The sequence below is a fragment of the Neopsephotus bourkii genome, unplaced genomic scaffold (assembly GCF_033783945.1).
Source record: "Neopsephotus bourkii isolate Nb327-2 ecotype Australia unplaced genomic scaffold, CSIRO-AGI_Nbou_v1 NB_1600, whole genome shotgun sequence".
Taxonomy (NCBI): domain Eukaryota; kingdom Metazoa; phylum Chordata; class Aves; order Psittaciformes; family Psittacidae; genus Neopsephotus; species Neopsephotus bourkii.
In genome coordinates this window covers 452,195-478,136 of record NW_026902076.1, presented here as the reverse complement: position 1 = coordinate 478,136, position 25,942 = coordinate 452,195, and the positions used below count along the sequence as shown (strand labels likewise).

Sequence of the window (25,942 nt, the reverse complement as noted above, 5' to 3'; positions counted from 1 at the left end):
TAGTGAAGGAAAAAGAAATCTGTACCTAAGAAATTCAGAAAGCTATAGATCCTACGTAGTTTTCTGCTTTTGACTTCAAACTAAGGGAAGGAATGCAAGGGAAACACTCTACAGTTTAGTGAAGTAGTTTTACCTAAGTCCATGTATTTATACTCTGCGCACTTATCACTAATTGGTAAATAAAACAAAATAAGCAATAGGAAAAGACAACATTTTTAGATTAAATAACTCAGATCACACTCAAGGCTTTTATTTGTTCAAGGCTGAACAAACCCCACAAACTTTATAAATATTAAATAATTATGCTGAGTGCTAAAATACCCTAAAGCTGGACAAACCAAGAAAAGAACCCTACCTCAACTTCTTGTATGGAGTAAAACACCATTTCTCTCATTTTTAAAAAGCAGAGGGAGTTTGGAGTTTACCTCATTTTAGGGGACCAAACAGTCCAGATGTACAGAACAGGAAACATTAATGTCCCAAAAGGAGAGCAAAAGACACTATTACGGCTGCATACAGACATTTCCTGCCTCAAGAGCTCAGAAATTCATTCCCCAATACGCTCAGAAAACTCGAGCTGCCATAAACTGGTGCCCAGATTTGTTTCCCAACTTTTTTTAACTCCTCACAATTTATTTTTAACTACCGCACAGAAATTGCATCTGTCGGGAATGCTCATTTTGCAAACTGAGCTCCAGCAACGGCAGGGCGACTTTCCTGTGTTCCCTTCAGCAGAGTTCAAACCGTTTCTTATTCTTCTATGAACTAATCCCAATTTTAGCGTTTACAGACTGAAGCTCTATCATCCACTCAAGCACTATTGCTTGGTCAGTAAAAGGATATACAGCTGCCATCTTTAACATCTCACATGAGCTTCGAAGGATTTAGTAGATGGTCTATGTTTAACTTGCATTTAAAGGCTTTAAAAGTTGAAGGAGTACTATGAATGATGCCAGGGCAAGCATTATCTATAAACAAGCTCAAAATAGCTGACAGAGAGCCCTGTTACACAGCAAGTATCCTGCCGTGAATGTAACCTTCAACTGAGGCAATTTAAGTTCCTTTCCAACAATCTTCCCGACTCATCCTAAAAACTTAGGAGCAGGCACAACAGAAGAGCGAAAATCAAATCCCATCATTTAAACAGCTGAAGGACTTAATGTAGACATACTCTTCAGAGAAGAGCTAACTCTTAAGTATAGTACTTGGGTCACTTCTTTTCTGAGTCCAGATGTGAAGACCACGAATAAACATACTCAGAATCACAGACTGGTTTGGGTTGGAAGGGACCTTAAAGCGCATCCAGTTCCAACCCCCGCCACAGGCAGGGACACCTTCCACTAGACCAAGTTGCTCCAAGCCCCATCCAACCTGGCCTTGAACACTGCCAGGGATGGGGCAGCCACAGCTTCTCTGGGCAGCCTGTGCCAGGGCCTCACCACCCTCACAGGGAAGAACTTACTTCCTTGTCCAAAGCCCCACGCACCACTGAAAGGCTGGTCACAGAGGAGTGCCCAAATCTGGGATATGAGGCCACCGAGCAGAACAGACACCGTAGTACCAGGCTGCGTGTACAGGAGATCCCCAAACAGCAGAAGAGAGCCAGGTGGCAGCATGCCCTGTCAGTCCCACATTCAGCTACAGGGTATCTGACAGGACTGGGTCTTCCGTTACACATGCCCTTGGTTTCACAAACACAGCTGCAATACTCACAAGCAAAGGTACATCTGCATTGCTGCGGAGTCATGCGGATTAAAAATAAAAGCTTTAAAATTACTTTCCAGTTTAAAATAGTTGAAATTACAAAAATGAGTAAGATGCGTGTTTTGCAAAAATTTCCCAAGGGAAAAAGACGATCAAGCCAGTGCACTAGTGGAAGCTACTTAGTGAGCAGTGGGAACTAGCATCTGATTAAGTGCCAGCCCATCTTTCAAGCAGTATCCTTGTCTGCAAGTACAAAAGAACAAACATTTTCTTTTTACTTGCTTATTTAGATCTGTTCAATGCCTACTGCTTTCAAAGTTGAGAAATCAGCTGGGAATTCAAAAAGCAGGAAAAACAGTTTTCTCGCTTTTAAATGAGGAATAAAAATAAGCTCCATCAGCTCCATGTTTCTGAAGGGCAAGGTAACCAGAAATTAAGTGAAATTTACCTTATGCAGACAACACTCATTGTATTTAATAAATGTATTGTAAAAGAAAAACTGTATTTTGACATAAGTGTAACACAGCCTTCATGTCAAGTAAAACTGCACTTTTCAACTGAATTCTGTTTTCCATCCAAATGTAGTTTGACAAGATTTTAAATAAGAATCAGCTGGGAACTGTGACGAGAATTAACCATTTTCTAATTCATCTTTTAACAAATGTATAGGAAGTAATGTAATTGCTTAGGTTACTTCTTGACACCTGAGTTTCTCTGCAGAACTAAATACATACATGTACAAAACAACACTGAAGATCAATTATTCAAACCAAAGTTTCCTGCCTGCTATTCAAAGCACTTTGATTCAAATCGATCTACATGCTGCAGTGTTAACTGTGATGATCAACACATCAACCACCCACCCTCTGAAGCCACACTTAATACAGCATCTATGGGATGCATTTAGTGAAGGTATGAGAACTTCTGGAATCTATCCAACAGATCTTCTACCTACCTAGGAGACAGTCCTACCTCTGCCCTAAGGAGCTAAAGGAAAGGCAGAAGACAACAGGAAGACGAAAGGCATTTGGGCAGTTTAGTCAGTCCCTGTTTTGGGTGGATTATTAAGAGCAGAGACAAGCAAACAGGTTCCTTAGGTTCCTCTTCCAGGTAATGGAGACAGGAGTCATAGAATGACAGAACGATCTGGGTTGGAAGGAACCTTAAAGCTCATATAGTTCCAAGCCCCCTGCCACAGGCAGGGACACCTTGCACCAGACCAGGCTACTCAAAGCCCTGTCCAACCTGACCTTGAACACTGCCAGGGATGGGCCAGCCACAGCTTCTCTGGGCAACCTGTGCCAGGGCCTCAGCACCCTCACAGGGAAGAATCCCTCACAAAATCCTCTACAAAATATCTTAACAGTAAAGAGTCCTCTACAGATTATTCCAAACAGGAACCTAATTTCAGATTGAGCTGCTCCCTGGAGAAACTTCTGTCTTCTAAAAGGCCAAAGCTAGTCTTTGTGGACACCTGAATGACAAGGTTAGCTAGAAAGCACTCCTACTGCTGCAATTCAAAGCACAGAAGCTACGAGGTCCTGCCTCCACTTAAGAGTTTGTAGTGCTGCTCCACTCAGTGCTTGCCAGGCCACACCTGGAATACTGTGTTCAGGCTTGGTCCTCACTCTACACAAAAAATGTGGATGGGCTGGAGAGGGTCCAGAGAAGGGACACAGAGATGATCCAAGGAACAACCAGCCATATGAGGAAAGGCTGACAGAGCTGGGCTTGCTCAGCCTGGAAACAAGAAGGCTCAGGAGAGACTGCATCATCATGTTCCCTTATTTAAATGGTGGTACAAGGAAGATGGAGGCTCCCTTTTTACAAGGAGTCACGTGGAAAAGACATGGGTTGATGGGCACAAGTTATTCCTGGGAAGATTCCAACCAGACACAAGAGGAAAACTTTTCACAATGAAAACAACCAGCCACTGGAATAATCTCCCCAGGGAAGTGCTGGATATCCATACATTTGACACTGTTAAGATTCAGCTGGACAAGGTGCTGAGCCATCTCGCCTAGGTCATGCTTTGCCTAGAAAGGTTGGACCAGCTGATCCCTGAGGTTCCGTCTAACCTGGGATTCTATGATTAAACCAGACCTCAAAGCAATTTAAGTAAATCTGCACAACCTGAGTGCTGCTGTGAGTGCCTGTACCCATTTCATCTTAAACTGGATCCCCATCAGCTTTAACTTGTCTCTCCACCTGTAGGAGCTCTCCTAAGCCACAGCAAGGCAATACCCATGCACTGACCTCTACTCATCCCCATGCACATAACTAAATGCGATTTATATCTGGTTGCAATTTCACCCATTGTAAGTTACATACATAAACAAACATAAATTTTAGGTGCATACAAACGCATTTGTGTGTATAAATACATGAAAACAAACCACCACTTGTGCCCCAAATCTAAAAGCTTCTCCCAGCCATTCAATAAACCTTACAACCAGAGCCAGACACGCTTTATGTTTTTATAAAGTCTGCCACTAAACCTTAAAATAAATAATAAAAAGGTCATAATTCATCATCCTGACATCAAATCAGCAGATTGGGATTTCAGTATATCAAAATGATGGATATAGACTTGCTTTAAGTATGGTTTAGTCTGCATTATACCAGAGCATTTACTGTTGCCTTTAAGACTATTTCCTTTCCAATATATTTCAAACAAGTGCAACACTAATTTTCCCTTAACTGACTGGATATATGAGTTCACTATTTAGCAAAAAATAAAAAAAAAGGGCCCTCAAAAAATCATGCTGAGGGAAGCAACAGGACAGCGGGTGCTAGAAAACACAACTCCTTGTTTATCCTTATTTTCTCTTGCTTGCCACATAATCTAATCACCCTCTAATGGGTCAGGAGTTAAGCCACCATCAGCAGCAAAACCCTTTCCAGTGAGCTCCCAACCACCACACAACCTCTCCATCCACTGCTGATCACCTCTGCCATTTCACCTTGCCACAGTTTCAGGCCACCAGAGCACTACTGCACTGTGCCCTGCTGCCTACAACCAGGAAGGACCAAACCAGCTCCTCCAGAATACTCACATGCATTACTGTCCAGCTCCACATCTACTTGATCCCCACTGACTTCCTACCCATGTCTCTCTGCTTTTGACAGGGTGAGATGAAAAAAAGCTCCTAGTTGTCCTCATAAATGAAAACTCTGATCTTGTATCAAATACTATTCAATAAATGAATACACATTTTCAGTTATAAGTTACACATATATACACGTTTCTATCACTAAGGCACACTGAGAACTATTAATTTTCACTACAACCCTACATGGTAGCAAAACACATCAACTTTACAGACAGTCCAAAGTGGTAGGATGCACAGAAGAGGTCTGCTAACCACCTAGGATGTGCTGTTTAACCTGTACACTATACATTGCTTTGTTTTGCCTAAGGCTAAGAAGATGACATTTCTTAACCCCAAATCTCAATACACTGGAAACAACTCCACGGGGCCATCCTGTGTCCCACTAAGACACATGGAAGCGGTAGAGTCATAAAACCACTAACCTTATTGATAGAACATTTTCTTAATTAAAAATATAAAAAAAATCCTTCATCCCTTCTTCTTATATTTCTCAGACAACACCAAGAAGCACCAACAGCACTGGAGAACATGTCCATAAGGAGAGCGCAGAATATTTAATTTTGCTGCAGCTATTTCACGGCACCCCTTCTAATACCTTCTAGACCACCAGGAATCCTCAAGTCACTAACACTAACAGGGAAACTTGTTTGATACAGATTAAGGCAAGACCTCCTTGGGTTTTGATCTGTGTTGTAAAAGGTGCTTTGTAAGCACAACTGGTAATCAATTTGGATAAGAAAATGTAAAAGAATAAATTATCATTTTTACCAGCTTCCCTTGCTCCACCTCCCCCAGCACAGTTTTTCAACCTTTCTTTGAGCCTACTTATGCAAGCAGTCAAACCAGAGGAGCAGAGGCGGAAGAAGAAAGGACAAGTGGCTGCCACAGCATACAGGTCTAGGAAGAATAACAGTGTCAGAACTTGATCTGTTTTAGGAAGTGCCCCAATCTTTCAGGTTCCTCATATCACTTCTTTCTCTGTGGCAAAGCTGAAACAGTTCTTTGTGTGTTCTAAGTGTGCAGAACACAGTTTACAGGTGTGGGGAGGGGTATGTACTCCTCACACGAAAAACCGAAATTGAAAACTGCTAACCAACTAAATAATTATAGCAACCCTAAGTGCGGCTGTACTCCTTTTGTGAAATACTACTGTATATTCTTCACAGTATTTGTAAATAGGACTGGTTTTACCACCTACACAGGCTAGAACGCCCCTACCATTTACATTGACTGCTCTCTCACAATGGAAGCTCACACACAAGAGTATGAGTTTGCAAATACAGATAGGTATAAACACAGTAATAGATAAGCCATAGTGCAAGATGAGGCTCTAATTCCACCAAGCAAGAAAGAACAAAAGTAACCCTAGGTAATGTAACTGCTTTTACATATTCACACAAATAATCTTACCCTGTGTCCTGACACTAATAGAGGAACACAGTCTTATGGAGCTTGAAATCTTCCCCTAGAGAAACAACTTTGCAGGAGCAGAATGGAAGAAAACACGCTGTGTAGAAAAGAATAGTTGTACCTTTGCTCACTATTTAAACTAGGCTGATTAATCCTTAAGATCTAACAGCTTTTCACATTTTTGCTTTCCCCCCTTCCCCCATTTTAACAGTCCTTTTACCAGTGCTTTAAAGTCACAGCACACCAAGAGCTAAGTTATGCCCAGGACTGCATACACAAACCCCATTGAGTTCAAAAGCAACAGCTTGCGTAAGAGCTCAGAAACCACCAACCAGCTGGAGACACAGGACAGGTCAGGAGTGGAATACAAACCCAAGGAGAACTGGCATGTACAAAGAGATGCCTGAATACAACCAGCCTTCAGAAACCATGTCATTACAAGGTTTTCAGGTTGTCTTCTCAAACCAGAAACCATCAGGGTTCATATCTGTAAGCTTTTCACTGCAAAAGTGAGATCTTAGGCCCTTCTAAAATATGATTGTTCAATAACATGTAGATTCTCAAGGCTGACATAAAAAAAAACACCCTAAAAATTTGATAAGATGCCAATGTTGACAGCATGCTTTTGTACACAGCAACGTGGGAATGAAGGACAATAAGAAAATACTCAGAAAAGTATGAATGAACAGAAAGCATTTATCAGGAGCCTGTTACCTGGAAGGACAGCTGCCTTGTTCCCAGCAACAAACAAATGGGTAAGATAGACCACTCCCCTCCTTGACACCACTTGAACTCAAAAGCCCTAACTGTGAGACTATGATCTGTCACATAAGGTTAAGTATCTATATAAATGTTTCCAGACCTAGGCCTTAAGTGAAAGGTAGTCCAAGGTAGTCCTTCAGCATATCAGTGGGAAACCAAGGTTATGTGGAGAACAGAAAACACACCACAGTACAAGCACATTACAGAAGATTTCAACTAGGAAATGGGCACCTAAAGCACCATAGGAGAGATCCTCATTTTCTTAAGAAGTTACTTGGGAGATAGGTGAAGAAAACAGTCAGACCACCATTAATCACCAGGATATGACCCTGTTTCTCCACATCTCAGGTCTAACCTCACAAAGTAAATGCTGTTTGCCTTTGTTAGAACAAGAATTCCTGCATAAAGTGTACAAGCGCAATGCATATGTTGCACAAAGCCGAAGTTTACATAATAAAGAGAATATATGTTTGCTTTGATCTCAACTTGCCCCATAAATTTTTAATAACAGCTGTAAAACAAATCTTTGGATGGAAATCAGCAGCAGCAATGAAATTTTAGCATGCTAATCATTTCAGGTTAAGAAAAACCATTCCCAGTCCATTCCTATTAGAAGTGTTACCAACTTCTTGCAAGGAGAAATGCAAATGTCTTTCACAGCCATTTACTTGCAGATTATTTTCTTCAGCCTGCTGCTTTCCCTTGCTCTCTCCAAAACAGAGGCAGTAAGAGACCATTCAATCTGTTCTGTCATTTCCGTTCCTATTAGTGGTGACAACGTTAAGTTCAGATATTGCAGTCCACTCATTTTATATTTCACTGGAACGATGTCTCAATCAGGGTTTTTCTTCCTTAACAGAGAAAATGTTAAACCAAAAGCACTAAAAAAAATACTTTTCTACTATGCACCACAAATAGATTACAGTTTCTAGTTCAAGTGCAAAGGGACAAAGAAACCAAAATCTTTTTATATGCATACATTCAAATAAAAGGAGGAAACAGATTAACATCTGGAGAAAAACATTAACCCTTGTGCTTTCCATGATGCAGCTCACGGGAACTTAGTTTGAAGCATGCTTCCAGCTCCCCCTCCCAGCCCCCAAAGAATTACTCCTGTTGTACAGCATTCGAAACAGTATGTTCACACATATCCTATTAAAAAGAATTATAACAACCTTTTAGGTAAACGAGGAGGCAGTCAGGCTCCAAAAAAGTTGTAGCTGACTATCAAATACATGTCTTAAAAAAAAATAAATTAAAAACTCTGAACTTTCTTGTTCAAGACTTACAAATATCACCACAGCCAAGAAAAGCCTTGCACAAGAGGCATTTTATAGGAAGAAGGATTTTCAAAAACAGTTTTAAAAGAGAAAGATCCAACAGTATTAGGAGACAGAAAAGAGATGATTGCTGTGCAGTATGATGAGCATGAAAAAGAGCAAGCTAATGGGATACAAAACTGCATACACTGGAGAGAGCTTTAAAAGTTAAGAGAAATGACAGCCGAATAGCAATCACACCACACCAAAAAGGTACTGACAAGTTAGAAAAAAAACCCACATTTTCTAAATGACAGCAGACTTACCCCTTATGTATGAAGAGTACACAGAGCTACAGTTAAACAGTAACTGCTAGTCCTATAGATGTTTGCAGATGACCTGGAGAGAAATCATTCACTGCCCTTGTTTTGCAGCATTCACACTACTCCAAATGCAGACAGATGGATTTTTCTGGATGCAGGTATGTCAGCAGAAAGCCAACCTGTGGGTGACCCGTCTCTCCTGCCATCACCTCCCCTGCCAGGAGGGAGCACTTGCAGAGTGGCATGGAATTTTGGGTGAGCACTCCCCAAATAACTTTCAGCAAAACTACTTGGGCTGGATCAAGCATAATACTACACAAAGGTCCAGGTTCCCCCAACCAATTTAATCTGAACCAAATGAGAGAGTTATTACACAAGCCCTGTGAACAGACGTGAGGATGGTAACTGGGAGAAGGGGGAAGGGAAGAAGGGAAGGATTTACTATCCAGCCCACAGAATTTAAAAACTGTATTTATTCATGCCTGAAGTGGCACAGGTTAGGACTGAGCAGAGACACACACACAAAAAAAAAAAAGTAGTAAAACTCCCGGACCATCCAAAAAAAAAAAAAAGTGAAGTGATTTATCAATTAAAGACATTTGCACACGAGGAACTGAACTAAGTAAAGCATCTCCCTTCCCCGAGGCTACTCAGGGTCCGGGTATGTGACATTATGCAGGTGGAAAACTACAATGGACACAACTCAAGATGGCAGTTTGTCTAGACAAATGGGCCATTAAGGATTTAACATACCTGATCTTCTCTAAATGGAAGAGATAGAATACAGAAGATACACCCAACAGGACTAGTGAGATTATATGCAAATCGATGCTGGGGAGCCATCAAAAGTTTGCTCAGTTCTTTGGGGCTTTCCTCCACCTCTAGGACTGCTGGTTTTTACAGAATCACAGAACGATTTAGGTTGGAAGGGACCTTAAAGCTCATATAGTTCCTAGCCCCTGCCACAAGCAGGGACACCTTCTACTAGACCACACTGCTCCAAGCCCCATCCAACCTGGCCTTGAACACTGCCAGGGATAGGGCAGCCACACGACCCTCACAGGGAAAAACTTTTTCCTGATATGCCATCTAAATCTCCCCTCTGTCAGGTTAAAGCCATTCCCCCTTGACCTGTCCCTACAAGCCCTTGTCAGAAGTCCCTCTCCAGATTTCTTGCCATTCCCTTTAGTCACCGGAAGCTGCTCTAAGGTCTCCCTAGAGCCTTCTCCAGGCTGAGCAAGCCCAGCTTTCTCAGCCTGCCTCCATAGGAGGTGCTCCAGCCCTCTGAGCAACTTTGTCACCTTCTCTGAACAAGATAGCTTACACACATAGGAAGGGCAGAACTTTCCATAGAAGGCTATAAATCCTGCAACTGAAGCGGAATGCCTACAGATACCGATTTATCTTGAAGATCTCTCTACTCCCTATTTCACTAAATGCTGTATGAAATGTAGGCTAGAGAAGCTCTTAGTTTTCTTGTGTGCCTCACAAAATAAAATGCACTAGCTACATGGGAGCTGAAATTAAGATGAGCACATTTAGGTTTCAGCACTGTCATTTTCACAGAAAAGGAGAAGAAAAGGTAAATTTTGGCTGTTGCAGATTTTGTCTGTTCTGCTTCTTGCATGTCAGAGCTGCATTCTGCTCTCACCCAGTGGATGACCATCTAAAACAAAACCAAAGCTTTACCTCTCTTTAAACCCTTCCAAAGCTGCCTCCAAGGAGCACCTTTACACTAATGAAGTTTCAGTAGTTTGCCAGTAACTTTGAGAGATTTCCAGAAGTTTACTACATGAAGCCTTCCCTCAGCATTTCATGGTAGAAATCTGCTTCTGGTGTCCTCCCGGGTGCTGCTTCCCAAGTGTTCTTCATGTTCTCCATAAAAACCTCAACAGTGCTGGGGCTTAAACAGTTATTCTCCTTGCCCACTCTTCAAAATGTCCAATAGTGAACAGCATGTGTTAAATGTCCTGCACATAAACACAGGACACTGGATAAAGATGATGATCCTTCAGTTTTCTTCTAATGAGAATTACTTCTGAGAAAAGACTGCAGGCTCAGGGCCACACTGCCACAGCAGTAAGGAAGTGTATTTTTTGGCTGCAAATGTGATTTCTTTTTTTCTTAAATATTTAAAAGGAGGGGTTATGACTTCTGAGGTATAATTGTGTGGAGACATTACTTGAGCAGACCTAAACTCTTCTGCATTAATTTGGATGTGCTGGGCATGATGAGCTCTGTGTGCTTGCAGCCACTAAGGACAGTCTTGGACAGTGACTGGTGTTCACAGAAACCAGAGAAATTGCAGATAATGCGTCTGTTTCTTACTGCATCTTGAGTCTTGCTTGTCTGTTTCTGTTGCTCCTGGTGACAGTCTGTCTTTCATAGCTGTTTCTATGCCATTTGAAGTCAGTTCCCAATTATAAACTTAGCTTAAACCTCATTTTAACTAACTTTCTAGCTCTGGCTTTTATCAGCCACCTTGCTAAAGTGATTGAGCAATGTTGTCTCAGGTTGCTGAAGCCACCATGCCAAAAAGTATGGGTATCCCCCTCTCACAGCTCTGAGGTAGCTTGTCTTTGTAGGAGGACATGTCTTTGCAGGAAGATGTGTCTTTGTAGTCCAGTTATTACCCCAGCACCAACCTAAATCCAGGTGGGTCATCACGTCCCTGCACATTTATTTTTAAAGCAAGTTGCACCAGAAAGTTGCATATGCAGGGGGGTTAGACTTGACAAGGTTGAGAGGTGTTATCCAACCTCCACAATTCTGTAGTATGTGCAAACAGGGAAAATAAACAACTAGTTTCCATATAGATACATCATCAGGCTTTTCATCCTGTCCCCCATTTTTTTCCTCTCTTTATTCTTGAAAAGTGTACCATTTAAAGCCTTTTATAACAGATCTTAAAGACATACTACTCTCACCAGATTTAACACTATGGCTGGCATAAGGGAAGGTTAGAAGCCAGTTGTTTAATTGGCATTTTACATGGTAGACTTTGAAATTATGAATTCAGTGAGGTTCTTGCTTTGTCACTCTTCTTCTGCAGAGCAGCAATACACGCACACTACTTCTAAAAATAAGGGCATATATCATGAAAGTGTTGTGTGAAGCAAGGCTCTGATCTGCAGTAATGGCAGAGCTACGCTAATTTGTACCTCTGAATACAGGCAGCTACAAAATAAGGTTTACTTGAGAGTTGTAAAACTCATAGAGACTAAATTCAGTTAAAATCAGGTTAAATATACAAATGGCTGTGGTGACAGATTAGAAGTTCACCTTACATCTGGCAGTAGGCTAGATAACAAGGGCCTGTAGGGACAGGACAAGGGGAATAGCTTTAAACTGGCAGAGGGGAGATTGAGATGAGATCTTAGGCAGAAGTTCTTCCCTGTAAGGGTGCTGAGGCCCTGGCACAGGCTGCCCAGAGAAGTTGTGGCTGCCTCCTCCTTGGCAGTGTTCACGGCCAGGTTTGATGGGGCTTTCAGTAACCTGGTCTAGTGGAAGGTGTCCCTGCCCGTGGCAGGGTGTTAGAACTAGATGGTGTTTAAAGTCCCTTCCAACCCAAGCGATTCTGCAATTATGAGCTATCAAATAATTTAAAAAAAAAAAGAAAAAGCATGCTAGTCAAGGAGCAATCTAAAGTAGAAATACAAATGAGAATGAAGGGGTTTTAATCCACCCTTCTGTTGGAGTCTGGTGCCTTGGTGTGAGCTGAAGTGAGGCAGCTCCATCAGACCACAAGTTTAAGACTTGCAATATCCCAACCAGAACAAGGTGCCTACAGCCTTCAGTACAAGCACTGGGTACTGGCAAGTCGTTTAAGGAAAAGGACAAGCAGAGGAGATGCCCATGACAGCTTCATGGTCACTGTCTGCCTTTTACCTGCCAGCTCGCTAGTCAGGCACCTCTAAATTATGAGGGACATTTAAATAACTTGTGGCTTGAACCTGCCTCATAGACATCAAACATCTCAGAGCACCTTCCACTGCCCAGCAAGTTACTGGATACCCCATGGGCAGGAAAGCTTATTTCTCCCCTTGAAGCTTTAATTTTACATCGAATTAAAAAAAAAGACTGGAGGGAGCTTCACACTGCAGAAAGGCAAAGGCCTGAGCAGCATACCTGTGTGTCAGTTTCCACCCCAGGTTATTAGCCAGACTGTTTATAAAACAATTTTAAAATGCCAGCTTTTATGTATTACAGTTTTATTAATCTTGAATGATACATCATATGTGCTGGATGCATAAAAGGGTGAAACATGGCTTGCATTTTAAAATGCTTTAGTGAAAACAAATGAATTCTCTTTATTAAGTGAATTGAACCTTGCTGTGTCCTCCACTGAAAGATTTCAATATTAGTGAATCTCTGCTCACTGTTCTTTCTTCCCACCTTATGTTAGGCGAGGAAAACAAGCATTTCTGCATTTACAGCTCCCAAATGGTTTCTCAGCTTTGAATTAAGTCTGTGATCTGAACTGTCTGTATATACAGAAATCCAGAAAATATTCTCCATGCACATGCAGAAAAGGCTACTTCTGGCAAAAACTGGTTTACTGCTTCATCAGAATCTGGTTCCATGCGCTCAGTCAAGACTGACAACCATCGCTTCACTGGTGTGACTTTGAGACAGTGGCAGTAAAACCACCTTGCCTAGGTTCTGTTTAAATACGTGACAAGAATTGCGGGCATTACAACAGATGGCTTAGGCTTAAGAAAAAAAAAAGGTATTTCTATATTTTAACCTATTTAAATAGAAAACATTTTTAACAAAACCCAAATTTTGAATCCATATCATAAACTCAAGTTTATAGAAGAGAGTGTAATTTCAAAGAGAGGGTAGAAACTTCCCACTGCTGGATTTGCTAGTTTACTTGGCCAACAATCAGCTTTTAATTAAAGATACAGGTGCATCCATTTGCTTTTAAACAGATGTTTTCTGCAAACTAGAGGTAGCTCTCAGACTCCAGATAAGAAGTGAATCTGGCCCTCTAGCATCCTGAAGTGTCCAGTACAAGAATCTTAACACCTTCTTGAAGCAGTATTTAAACTGATCATTGGTGTAAACAGAAACTTCTAAATGGACTGTCCTGATGGGCAGTTAGCTCTTTGGAAGACTCTCTTGTCTGCATACTTATTCAGTGCTTAAAACACTTCCAGACCCCAGCTCTTAATAATGCTCTCAAACTGCAACCACTAATCTTCATCTTAAGTATTTTAACAGCAATTTATATGCAAACATAACAAATCTAAGCAATTAAGACACCAAAAAGAACCTGCCTCAGGGCAGGGGCAGATAGTACCTAAACAAGTTACATTTTCCAAAAACAAGGTTTTATGGAGAAAGGGGAGCTTGGAAGGAGAGAGAGATGATCTTTCCATAGCACAGCAATGCCACAGGAAAGCACCAGGTTTAATGTAATCAAGCTCTACATTGCAGCCATATGGAAACAATTTCAGTCAATAAACAACTCCTGCAAGAAGACAGCAGAGGAACAGAAAAATCAGATACCGATTTAGCTAGGAGGCAGGAAAGCCGCTGGCTGAGCTCTGAGCCTCGCATTATAAAAAGTATTTATGTCCAACCAAACAGCACACATTTTCTGATTCCTATTACCTGCCTCAGACTTCCCCAGTGCCACACCTCAGACTGCAAGCAGCAGAAATGGCATACCTTCTTTTACACTATCTTTTCCAGCCTCTGAGATCCTGCACCTCAGTCCTCTTTCCTTTCTTCCCCCTTCCAAATCTTTTCTCAAAGCCTACCCCTGCGGCAGGTTTCCCACTCGACAGCCAGAAAGGAAGCAGACATCCCAAACTTCAGACACTTGCCCAACCTCTTTGCATGTTATCTGCCTGGAATTTGCAGGTTTCAAAACAGGGTCTTTCTCAAGGAGCAAGTCCTTTCAAACACTTTCCTTGGAAAAAAAAACAGACAAAACCCCAAACCACAACACACTTCCCTTCTTACTGACAGTGGTATTTAAATGAGACTTAGTTTCAAGATGTCATAATATACAGTATCCTAAAAAGCAATGGCAAAAATACAGCCTCCCCTACAGAAAGAGACATTTCTGTGCAGTGCTGATTACAGCTGCAACATGGAGGGAAGTAAAAGCTAAATCAGGTTGGGGCAGGAAAAGGGAAATTTACAGGAACAGCCAGCATGTGAGGGCAGCTGCATTTTTTAACAATAAGCAAGAAAGCAGATCGCTATGAATAAAACAGAATTTACTTGAGTGTGACAGAGGAGTGACACCAATATTTATGAGAATAATGCCCATGAAATTAACTGAAGGATAATTCACAAGTGTCTTCAGAAGTAGCCACTTGGAAAGGTTGGAAGAGGTCTTCACTTCCATGCTGCCATGCAATCTGCAGCAGATGCACCACGGCTACCCCGAAAGTGCTGTGACTTTATACATTCAGGCATTCAGGAATAGAAAGATCTTGGTATGTTCCTCTTACTAACTAAAGTCCAAGACTGAAGATATGAAAAACAAATAAAGAGTAATACAATTTAAAAAACAGTAACTTTCTAGTGGAAAGGAGTACCAATGAGATTACTGTGACCAGTTTTCAGTTCAACCAGGGCAACATGCTTCCATCACATGAAGTACCTTCTAATTCAGCAGTAATAAAAGATGATTTTCAGCAAATCTATTAGCAGGGAAACATTTTAACACCCTAAAAAACAGGCACCAAAGAGGGCTTTTTGCAGTCTTGTAGAGTGTTTGGGTTTTTTTTTTTTTTCCTTTTTAATGAGCTACTCTCCAGAAAATGAGGGCAAACCCCCAGGCCAGGTGGATGTTTATGTTATGCCAATGCTCAAAAAGTGGATGAAACAAATCTGGAGGTGTAAAGTGGTCAGCTGAGTAGCAATCACCCAGACAAACCAAAAGGGGGGGGGGGGGGGGGGGAAGCAAACACATATATTTTCCCAGTAAAGAATTAAAGAACAAGGACATCAGTAGTGCAAGTCAGCATGCTTTAATGGAAAACGCCTCTATAAAGGCCTAACTTTGTTCTCTAAGATTACAAATATAGTCAAACAGAACAAAGTATGTGCACAGAGCATACTCTGGTTCTAGTGGCAATCCACATTGGCTGCTGTGTATCTGAGAGCTGTCAGTTAGCCAGTTCTTAATCTACTTCCTGGGATTGCCTCATGCTAATTTTTTTGTCACTAAATTTAAAGTCTGATGCAGTTCAACATTTTTATCACTGCAGATAAAAATCTGTGACTGACACTAGGACTATAGGAACATACATTATTATGAGGAAAGGACAGGGAAACAACATGAATACCTACCTTAATTCAGCTTAGGAGAGCACAACACATCCAATACAAAGGCAAATTTATAATCTAAGAAATGCAGACTAACTACCAAATGGCAGACTTGAGAAGGAATACCAACAGTGGCAGATCAAGGCTCACAAACAGGACTTCTCTATGCAAAAGGGCTACTGTAAACCTCTTAAATAGCTGCATAGCAAAAAGGGCTGTCACCCCTCCGGTGTTCAGTATGGCGCAGACACAGGCTGCTACATTCACCATTTTTAGTTTCCACAATATTAAAAATAAACGGATACCATGAAGAATCACCGGATGATCTGAGTGCTGGAGAAAATGCCTCAGAGTGAGACTTAAAAGCTCAACTCTGTTTCCTTATCAATCGAGCAACTTGATTACAGAGTATAAGTACCTTCATGGCAAGAAAGTACTGGATACTAAAGGGCTCTAATCTTGTCAGGAAAGTTTTAACAAGAACCAGTGGCAGAACTTGGACAAATTCAAATTAGAAATCAGCCACTTATTTTTAACAGTGAGATGGTACAAACTACGGAGAGAAGTGATGAGTCTGAAATTACTGATGATGGATACTCAAGGCTGGAAAGCTCTGGAATTGGTTTTAGCCAAACATCAGTAACTGGTCTCAGTTTCAGAGTAAATGATCAAAATTTAAAAGCTTGTGATAGGAAGCATATAAAACATATCAGAGAAGGCAATTTAATTGTCTGTTCTCACCTTAAATTTTATGAATCTCCAATATGTTAACATCATTCTACTTCTATGGATCAGGAAATTAAAGAGGGAGGAGTAAGTTTCAAGTTCAGTAAGTTCCCTCTTTTTCAGACTGCTATACTCACCACTAAACAGCATAGCTCCATCAAACAGATGGAACCCCCATGAAATGCAAACAGTCAGTGAATGACCAACTACAACGTCTGGAAACCATGCATAATACAATTTAGTTGAGAAAACTGTGAGCAGCTACTTACCTCTCCCATCTGTGGCATGAAAAATCAGCATTAGCTTAAATAACTACTTCTTATTCTGTGTAAATACACTTATGACATTCCTGCTTATACTACCAAGAGCAGCAGCATGCACTACCACCCAGCCAAGAATCTTCAAATACTTCACGAACATGAAAGCATCTCAACAGCCCTGAAAGGATTATTTTCATATTACACACTGGAACACAAGCAAGTCAAGAAGTTTGCCCTGGGTCATGAAATAAGACCTATGGCAGAGTCCAGAAACGAGAGCCCTGCACAATTTCACTGCCAGGAAGAACTTTCCTTTTCAACATTGGAGCACTACTTACATGTCAGAGCTGCTGCATACCCAGCTGCTCAAACTCCAAAACCCGGCCAGCTAAATCACAAAGAGACTTCCAGTGAAAGCTGACATTGTAATCAGAGAATCTGATCATGGCAGAGAAACTGTCCAAAATAAAGGTCAGAATAAATATCCAAGTAGAAACAGCGCTTTTATTTTATGAACTAACTAAATGCTTTCTGCTTCCATTAGGACTACAGTACCACTAGAAGAACAAAAAACAGATTCAGTGCTTGCTTCAGAGCTCATAAGAAATGGGCAGCTCAAAATGCAGGAAATGACTATATGCTACACTTCCCAATTGATAGGGCATTGGCTTATCAGAACAGAACTGGCTGTTCATAAGGCTCACTGAAAGAGTAGCCCACAGTGTTGTTTCAGAAGTAGTAGTAATTTAACTGCTGAACTTAAAATTTCATTTTATTTTTTCCAAGAATATGAAAGAAAATAAGACTTAAATATTAAGTTCAAAACGAGAGAAAATCGATAGCTGGAATTCAGGGCAAGTGAGATTTAGTTGGGGGTAAAGCCAAACATAATATGTTTCAATCATAGAATACCAGGCTGGAAGGGACCTCAAGGATTATCTGGTCTAACCTTTTGTATGCCTGGTTTGTAACTTTCTTAGCTCAATGGTAAGACCTCATCTAACTCCACAGCACTGAATGAGGTTCAGATAAATTTAATACAGCCTAAATAGACATATGTGTGGAGAAAAGAAGAATGCCACCTTTACAGACAAAGTGGGTAATAAAATTTGTTTTCTGGGGCTGCAAGAAAGTCCTCACTAGATCTGGGCAAACAGATCCACCACTAGGCAAACAGTGACTGGAAGCAGCCCTCGTCAGCATGCCATGGACACCCAGAGTCAGGTCTTTGTCAAGCCGTTATTACTGAAGGCACTTGAGTGGACACACACACACAACCTGATGAAGGGCTACGCTTGGCAATACCTTTCAGACTAGTAATTGCACTGAAACCAACACGAAACAATGAAGTAAACATTCAAAGAGGAATTCTGCAGGAGAAAGTTAACTGACCTTCTGGTTGGCTGCACAGGAAAGATAAAGCAGAATGCACTTTGCCAGAAACACTGCGCTCCAGTAGTTTCTAGTTTTAAGAGCAGTCTTTAACTTCAGACTCTGCATGCAGCTTTGATTAAGAACTGGGAAAGGGAAATCTGCACACAGACAGGTAGAACCACCAGCTATAAATTATTTTTTTAATTCTTGAAAAAGTGCATCAAAACACTAACTGTTCAGTCTTTTGGTGTCTCCATTAACATGGTGCTGAATCAATCCAAGTAACAAACATGCATGTGCACTCCCAATATAGAGCTGCAGTACAATGCTGAAAAACTATTAATCGAAACAGAAGAAAAGCCTTGGAAGAAAAGGGGGCATCACTTAGCAGCCTGACAGAAAGTTTACCCTGTGGTGCTTTTGGCCTGATGGAGAGGCAGGGAATCTAATGGATTCAAAAGCAACAAAGTTAACTGAATAAGTAAGGATGACAAGTGTCAAACCACGGAAGTCGATGGAACATGAGAAATCCTCCCATCACTGTAAAAAGTTTCATTGACTCTTATCAAGCACATTAGATGACAATAAATTCCTTATATGGTTAATATATATTAATATATTACAGATGTAAGAGGGCAATAGATGGGGAATAGAGGCAGCCATGTTCAGTTGCCACTGACTCAGTACATGACATTAAGTGAGTCACCTGGCCCTTACACATCAGTTTCTCTAGTTGTAAAATACTGATACCTCTGTAAAGCACTTAAATATCTACAAATGAAGGTACAAAGTATTATTTTATCATAGAATAGTAAATGAGAAGGGCAGTGACTTGGCCATAACGGATCAGATATAACCCATCAGAGCTGTACTCCAGTAGCACACACCAGTTGTGGCCATAAATCGATCACTTCTGATTAGGTTAGGCTTTACGATGCAGTAATTGTCATAGCAGCAGTTTCATAACTATGAAACGGGCACTTTGCTCAGCAGTGCATTATGTAGGCAGCATGCATGAGCCACAGGCTCTTGGTAAACCTGGCTGCAACAGCAGCGAGCAGAAGTATCCCAAACACAATATACTTTTCAAGTTTATCTATCATAAAAGCTCCTCCACATGCTTTTATGGTCACAGGCTAACCCTGTGTAAGCACCCAGCCAAGTGAAAGGGGAAGGAAGGAAATTAAACAATACCACGTTTAAAGACCAGATTTCAAGCTAATATATCTTTTTTTAGCAGGCACAATGCAAAAAGAAACGCATTTCTCACAGTTACAGGATGAAATTTTCAGTTGGTCAGAAACTACAAACCTTATTCTCTACTTCTGACTGTGGCCACATGACTGTCTCAATACATAAGGTCATTTCACATGCCAACTTGCAATGAAGACAACATAGTTAATAGTTTGCAACCTCCTTTCCCCCAGAAGATCTTCAGAGTTAAGTAATAAAATTCCTCACATGATTTCAATGAGAGGGTTCACTTGTCGGAGGCTGTTTCAAGATAGTATCATATGTCAGGGAGGTGCTGCTCGGGAGAAGCTTTCCAACCTTGTGCTTTCAAGGCTTGACTGAAAAATGGAAAAAAAAAAAAAAAAGAAAACAAAAAAAGAAAACCTCCAAAAATTTCAGGCTATAAATCTTGAAAATCGACGAAAGAAAAATTATCTCTGTATGTTGTTTTCAAAATGTGGAAGTTAGGCAACTAATGGGGGAAAGAAGAAAACCTCTGATTAAAGCCCTGACAAACGCTCAAGATCACAGAGCAATGACTAGTTTTACCACAGACTCCGCGTCAGAACCCAGGTAAGTTAATCCTTCTACACCTTGGTTTGCCACCTGTGAAATGACAAGTAACACTTTCTTTTCATATCCTGTTATTCTTGCTTGTATTATTCCCCAAATTAAAAGCATTTGCCAAAACACTTATCTTTAGCATTAACACTGGAAATTGCACTCATAGCTAACATATAATCAGTCTGCATGAGTGAGTGTTCAAATGTGAACTCTTCGTATACTTTGCTATCCAGCCATCCTAATTTTCTGTATGTTAGAAGGAAACTTTAGTCAAAACAGGAATACGAGAATGCCAAAATACCGTTGATTAGTAATCTTACATATAAAACCAAATTTAGGGATATGAGTTAGATGAAAAAGAATTAAATTCTTCTTATCATCTCCTAAAACTCCTACCATAATCATGACATTGGTCTCACTTCATTGATAAACCACAATATCATATTATCAGTAGGTATAATTAAAGCCCAATCCCACGAGGACATGTATGCAGAATCCAATGCCTGCTCCATTAAAATCAGTATAAAGTGAAATCGACTTCAGTGACTTCAGTGGAAGTGTCAAAGCCACATAAAGTTATCAATAGAAGAAACAACAGCACAGGGTTTGTGCAGCAGGATTCCTAAGCTAACAGATTCCTTTCAAGTGCTTGATTTCAAATCCTAAACTTTGCAGAAGATAAAAAAACACTTGCCACAGATCCCAACACTGTTAATTCTTTAGTGTCCCTAAAAGCTCTGCACAGAAATCCCTGTAAAGCACAAGTTGCTTTCTTTAGATTAAAATGTGTTGTCGTTTCATGCAAATTAGTTTATTTTCTGACATACACAACCAAACATCTTTGAGCTCCCTTTGTGAAAGGGACAGTCCATCATTCTTTTTTTTCTCATGTTTCAGTTTCATTAATTCTTTCAATTCTCCACCCAAACATCATATCCAAAAGACCCAAATTTCACCACTGCCCCACTGACATACAAAAAAAAAAAAAAAAGCAGTCCTAAAAGTTAACGATAGAACAATCCCTGAATTCATGCTTACGAAAAAATCATCTTATTAAAATTCATTTTAAAGTGAATGTCTGAACCCCGCTGTTTTCCTAGCTTCAGATACCAATGAAAAACACCATAGTAAACACTTCCATGAATTTATGGATTATTACTATAAACACTTCATAATAATTTAATTTTCAAAACATAGGACTACCATGAATTTTTAATATCCTTTTGAAAGAGACCAGTAAGACCCACACAGAATCTGCCTCAGAAGTAAGCTTTCTGCAGCTGACACCGGTTACTGACTGTGTGGAATTATCAAAATCACGCTGCTAGAGAGCTGCACATTTTCTAGAAAGGTCAACAAATAGAAAGGAATTGCTCCAGAGGGCTCAGTGAAGTAGTTATAGAGATAAGCAGGCCTCATCCACACAGGATTTTCTTCAACATTTCCTTACCACTCTTCAAAAATCCTGCAGTTGCACCTAAGGTAGCATTCCTTTAACACAGCAGTCTGCATACCACAATGTCGTCTAGACCTGCTCTGAACAGTTGGATGACACAGGAGTAAAACTGCTGATGTCTGTTCTGGTGCTTGCACTGGTGTTAAAGGAACGATAGGAGGAAGAACAGACATTGCTGAGTAAAATACAAGTTCCTTGTTCCTAGTCTCATGCCCAGGCTCGTCAGACAATTCTGTCAACCATAGAGAAAAAGTTGTGGCTATTGTGGGGCTGAAGCAGCAGCTTCACAGGAGGAAAAACAGCATTCCCAAACCCCAGTTTTCAGATGCAGCATCAAAACCTTGCTCTTTCACAGAGCCCAGTGCTCCCATAACATGCAGATAACAAATGCATCCCTGCACAAATAACATATCCCATCCCTTTCTCGCTTCTCCCCTACTTCCTTCCCCCATCTGCATCTGAGAGACCTTTTCTTAGCAATTTGGAAGAGAAATTACAAAAAGGGAGACGCGAAACACAGAAATAAACTAAGTTTGTTCTCTGCTGTTGAAGGATTTGGTCTTAGCTTGATGGGGAAAAAAAAAAAACAAACAAAACCCCAACCAAAAAAAATACCCTTAAGAGTGATAAATCCATATATATCTACTCCAAACTACACCCCACATCCCAAGGGACACAGTATAATGGTAAATAAATATAGATGCAGTTCCTACTAATGAGGCAGGGTACAGCAAGGCCAAAGAAAATGCAATCATCTAGGGAAAAAAAACTGCACAGGACTCCTCCTCTCCCATCCATGGAGGAAATCAAACGCCAGCTGCACCATCCCAGGAAGGAAGCAGAGTCTGTACCTGATGAGCCCTGCAGAAATGAGCTAGTCATATCACGGGACGCAAGCAGGCACTTCAGGGTTTTGCCAGCCCACAAATTGTCTGCAGAGCACAATTCCTCTCTCCGATACGATGTATATTTTACATGGCATCATTCCTGCAAATTGGAAGGGGCTATTTTCCCCACCAGTTTCTTTTTCTCCAACCCCATCAGTCTGAAGCAGGGGCACGTAGCTAGTGTCTAGCAGATCTGCTCCGGCGCTGCTCTTAAAAAGCGTGCCCTAGCCATCAGCTTAACACTTTCCTCCCTACAAAGTTTAAATCTTCCCACCTTTTGTTCACATACATTTTGTACTTAAAAGCCACTTATCTGTAGTCCCAACGTTACTTCAGCATAAAAACAGAGATACATCCGATTCCACAAACAACCAGCAACCACGCTCACAATCTTCATTTCCTCTTCCTTCTTCTCTCCCCACCCCCCTAAAAAAGCTTTTTTTTTTGTCCCTAACGCGAAGGAACCGGGGAAAAAACAGCATATACACAAGTAAGGCTTTTCAGACCTATCACAAAGACAAAAATGCTCCCCGAATAAGTGCTCTGCAAACATACCAAGAGACTGAACTAGGCTCAACTAAAAAAAACCCCACCAGACCAAACTGAGGTTGAAGAACTCGCTCGCTCTCCCTCGCATGTGTATTCTGCACCTAAAACCACTCGCCCCTTTTCTGTTTTAACCCCGACCCACAGCGTAACAGTCCAGCGGCATTCCCCGCCGCTTCCTCCTGCCGGTTCAGCGGTCAGATACACTGTTCTTCCGAAAAAAATATCCCAGGCGCGGCTACAAATGCATTTAACCCCCTCCCCTTCTCTTCCCAACAAGTACAAAATAAACAAGCGTATGACACCCCACCCAAGCTCTCCCCACACAATTTAGGAATGACTGCTCTCCTTCCCCACCCGTTCTCATGTTTAAACTCTCCAACCTTCGGGTTCACGCCTTTGCCCTCCCCAAAAACCCTCTCAAAGCCCCGGGAGCTGCAACAGATCTCGCCCTCTTCGTCGCGCCCCAGCCCTGGAAGCCAGAGGGTTTGGGAACAGCCCGCCCCGGTTTCCCTCACACCCATAGGCACAAAGCACTTGGGCTCCCGTAGAAAGGAACCCCCGGAGCCCTCGCACACCTCTGAGAGCCCCACAGGCCCCGGCATGGCAGAGCCCCGGTGAGAGGGCTCAATGCCGGGCGCGACCCGTACGGAGAACCGGTCTCCAGCCCCGCGGGGTCGGAGCCTCCCTCGGCCTCCCCCGGGCCGGGCCAGGGCACCTCCCAGGTCCCGGAGGTAGCGGGGCCCCGCCGCCCTCTGCAGCCGCGCTGGGTCTCGCAGCAACCCAGCCCCAAACTCAGGGGCGAACAAAACCGAAACACCACAGAAATACAAAAAGGCACCCACCCAGGCTGAGGGGACTCCGCCACCAGGAGTGCGTGCCCCCCACCGGGGAGAGGGGTGGAAGAAACAAGAACAGATAAATAAACGGCAGGAAGAACCATGGAGGGCTCTCCTGTAAAGCCCGGAGGTGGCCCTGCCCTCCCGCAGACCCCGCGGCAGCCTCCCGGGGACACCGTCCTCCTCCCCTGCTCCGGGGCCGCCGAGGATAAGCGGAGCCCCTCAGAGCTGCGGCTCCAACTCTGCCGGCGAAGCGGCTGCTGGGCTGCCCCTGCCCGCCCCCCGCCGCCCCCCGCCCAGGCTGCCCCCCTCACGCACATCCCACGTTACGAGGAAACCCGCTCTCCGCCGCGGCGCGACTCTCCGCAGGCGGCCACGGCGCCGGCTGAGGGGGGACCCCCTGCCCGCCCCCCCCCTCCCCTCCTTCCTCCAGCCCACCCACCCGCCCGTCCCCTCCCCTCACACCGCCGCTCCCCCCTTCCAGCAACACTCACCTCTGGGTGCCGGCGGCGCCTCCACCTCACCATGTAACGGCAGGAGTGGGGGGGGTCCCCCCGCCTGCCCCAGCGTGAGGGGAGATGAACGGGAGTGCTGAGGGGCGAGGACAAAATGGGGGGAGGAAATCCCTCGGCTACCTCACCCCCCTCCCCAGCCCCCTGAGGACCAGGGACCCCTCCCTGTGAGGCCCGGCTCCTGCCGCTCCCTGCGCCTCGCCCGCTCCCTCTGGTTTGTTTGGGTTTTTTTGGCTCAATCACACCAGACTGACTGTCTTTGTCTGTCTGACAAGCGCCATGTTGATATCAACATCCAAGCTCCCACCTGCTGCCGATGTGAGACCATGGGACTTGTAGTTCCCGCCTCCCCAGGGTGACGGGGAGACCCGCAGCGAACGGACTACAACTCCCAGCACACCTCGGCGTCGCGGCGCGCCGGCGGAGCGCTGGGCTCAGCGAGAGGCGGACTACAACTCCCGGCATGCCTCGGGAATGACCTCATCCTGGGCGGGGGGGGGCAGTGGGACTGCAAGTCCCATGATTCGGTGGGGCGCGGGCAGGAAGGGAAGGGGGGGGGCCAGGATTGTCCTGGTAAATAGAGCCGGGGGAAGCATGAAGCTGGTGAGTGCATGAGGAGGGGGTGTTGCGAGGGGCTCAGCCTGCCCCCTGCGGCGGGGCTCCCCGCGTTGTCTGTGGGCGGTGGCAGCAGCCTCAGCCCCGAGGGTGGGAGAGGAAGCTGAGGCTCTGCAGGGGGTGGCCCGGAGGGGCCCGTGGGGGCGGGCCCAGCGCTCCGCTCCCCTCAGCAGCGCTGCGCGCAAGCCGCCGCCGGGGCAGGCCCACGGAGAGTCGGCGGGCGTGGGTGAGGGCAGGGGCACAGGCCGCAGCGGCGCTCCTCTGGTCTTGTGCCGGTGGTGTAGCGGCTGCCCGAGCTTGGGGAGTTTGGGTTGGATGAGCACAAGTCTTAGGAGAAACGGCTGAGGGAACTGGGGTGTTCAGTCTGGAGAAGAGAAGGTTCAGGGGGACCTTATAGGTCTCCACAACTGCCTGACAGGAGGTTGTAGCGAGATGGGGTCAGTCTCTTCTCCCAAGGAACAAGTGATAGGTCAAGAGATAACGGCCTCAAACTGTGCCGGGGAGCTTTAGATTGAGTATTAGGAATAATTTATTCATGGAAAGGATAGTAAAGATTGGAACAAGTTTCCCAGGGAAGTGGTGGAGTCACCATCGCTTCAAGTGCTCAGAAACCGTGTAGATGCCCTCAGTGACATGGGTTAGTGGTGGACCTGGCAGTCCTGGGGTTATGGTTGTACTTGATGATCTTAGAGCTCTTTTCCAACCTAATTGATTCTGTGATTCTATGATAAATGTTTGTGAGATTCACAAGGAAGAGGAGGAGAAATTTCTCTGCCCTTTACACTGCACAAGCCTTGCCATGGAACAGAGCAGGAGCTAGCCCCACTGCATGTGTGACTTTACTGGGTTGCTCTGAGAATATTAATAAATACCCGTGGTTCATAATAGAATTGTTTCCACAAGCAGTATGATGTTAATACAGCTAGTTACTAATGAGAAAATCAGCCTGGAATAACTTTGTCAAGTGTTCACTGTGCTTCTGACAAGTACTTTGGTTCTGATATAACAATCCTGTAAAGGGAAAGTTGATAGAAAATACATTACCCGTATTGTTTTCTCTCCAGATTTC

At 43.2% G+C, this 25,942-nt stretch overlaps 2 protein-coding genes across 27 annotated transcripts in view; one reads left to right on the top strand and one right to left on the bottom strand.

The window, feature by feature from the left end:
- The window catches only part of HMBOX1 (homeobox containing 1), a 112,685-nt gene extending 88,039 nt beyond the window's left edge, over positions 1-24,646 (bottom strand). For 21 of the 25 annotated variants that reach the window (XM_061372183.1, XM_061372174.1, XM_061372180.1 and 18 more), the window contains exon 1: positions 24,241-24,559. The gene's annotated coding sequence lies outside the window, so the exon portion shown is untranslated. The other 4 variants (XM_061372175.1, XM_061372181.1, XM_061372176.1 and 1 more) reach the window with 4 other exon arrangements.
- A 106-nt stretch (positions 24,647-24,752) lies between these two features.
- INTS9 (integrator complex subunit 9) overlaps positions 24,753-25,942 on the top strand; it is an 80,421-nt gene continuing 79,231 nt past the window's right edge. Inside the window, exon 1 of one of the 2 annotated variants that reach the window (XM_061372173.1) lies at positions 24,753-24,861. In XM_061372173.1, coding sequence (XP_061228157.1) covers positions 24,778-24,861 — 84 coding nt within the window. In that variant the 5' untranslated portion in view covers positions 24,753-24,777. The remainder of the gene's footprint in view (positions 24,862-25,942) is intronic. The other variant, XM_061372172.1, reaches the window with a different exon arrangement.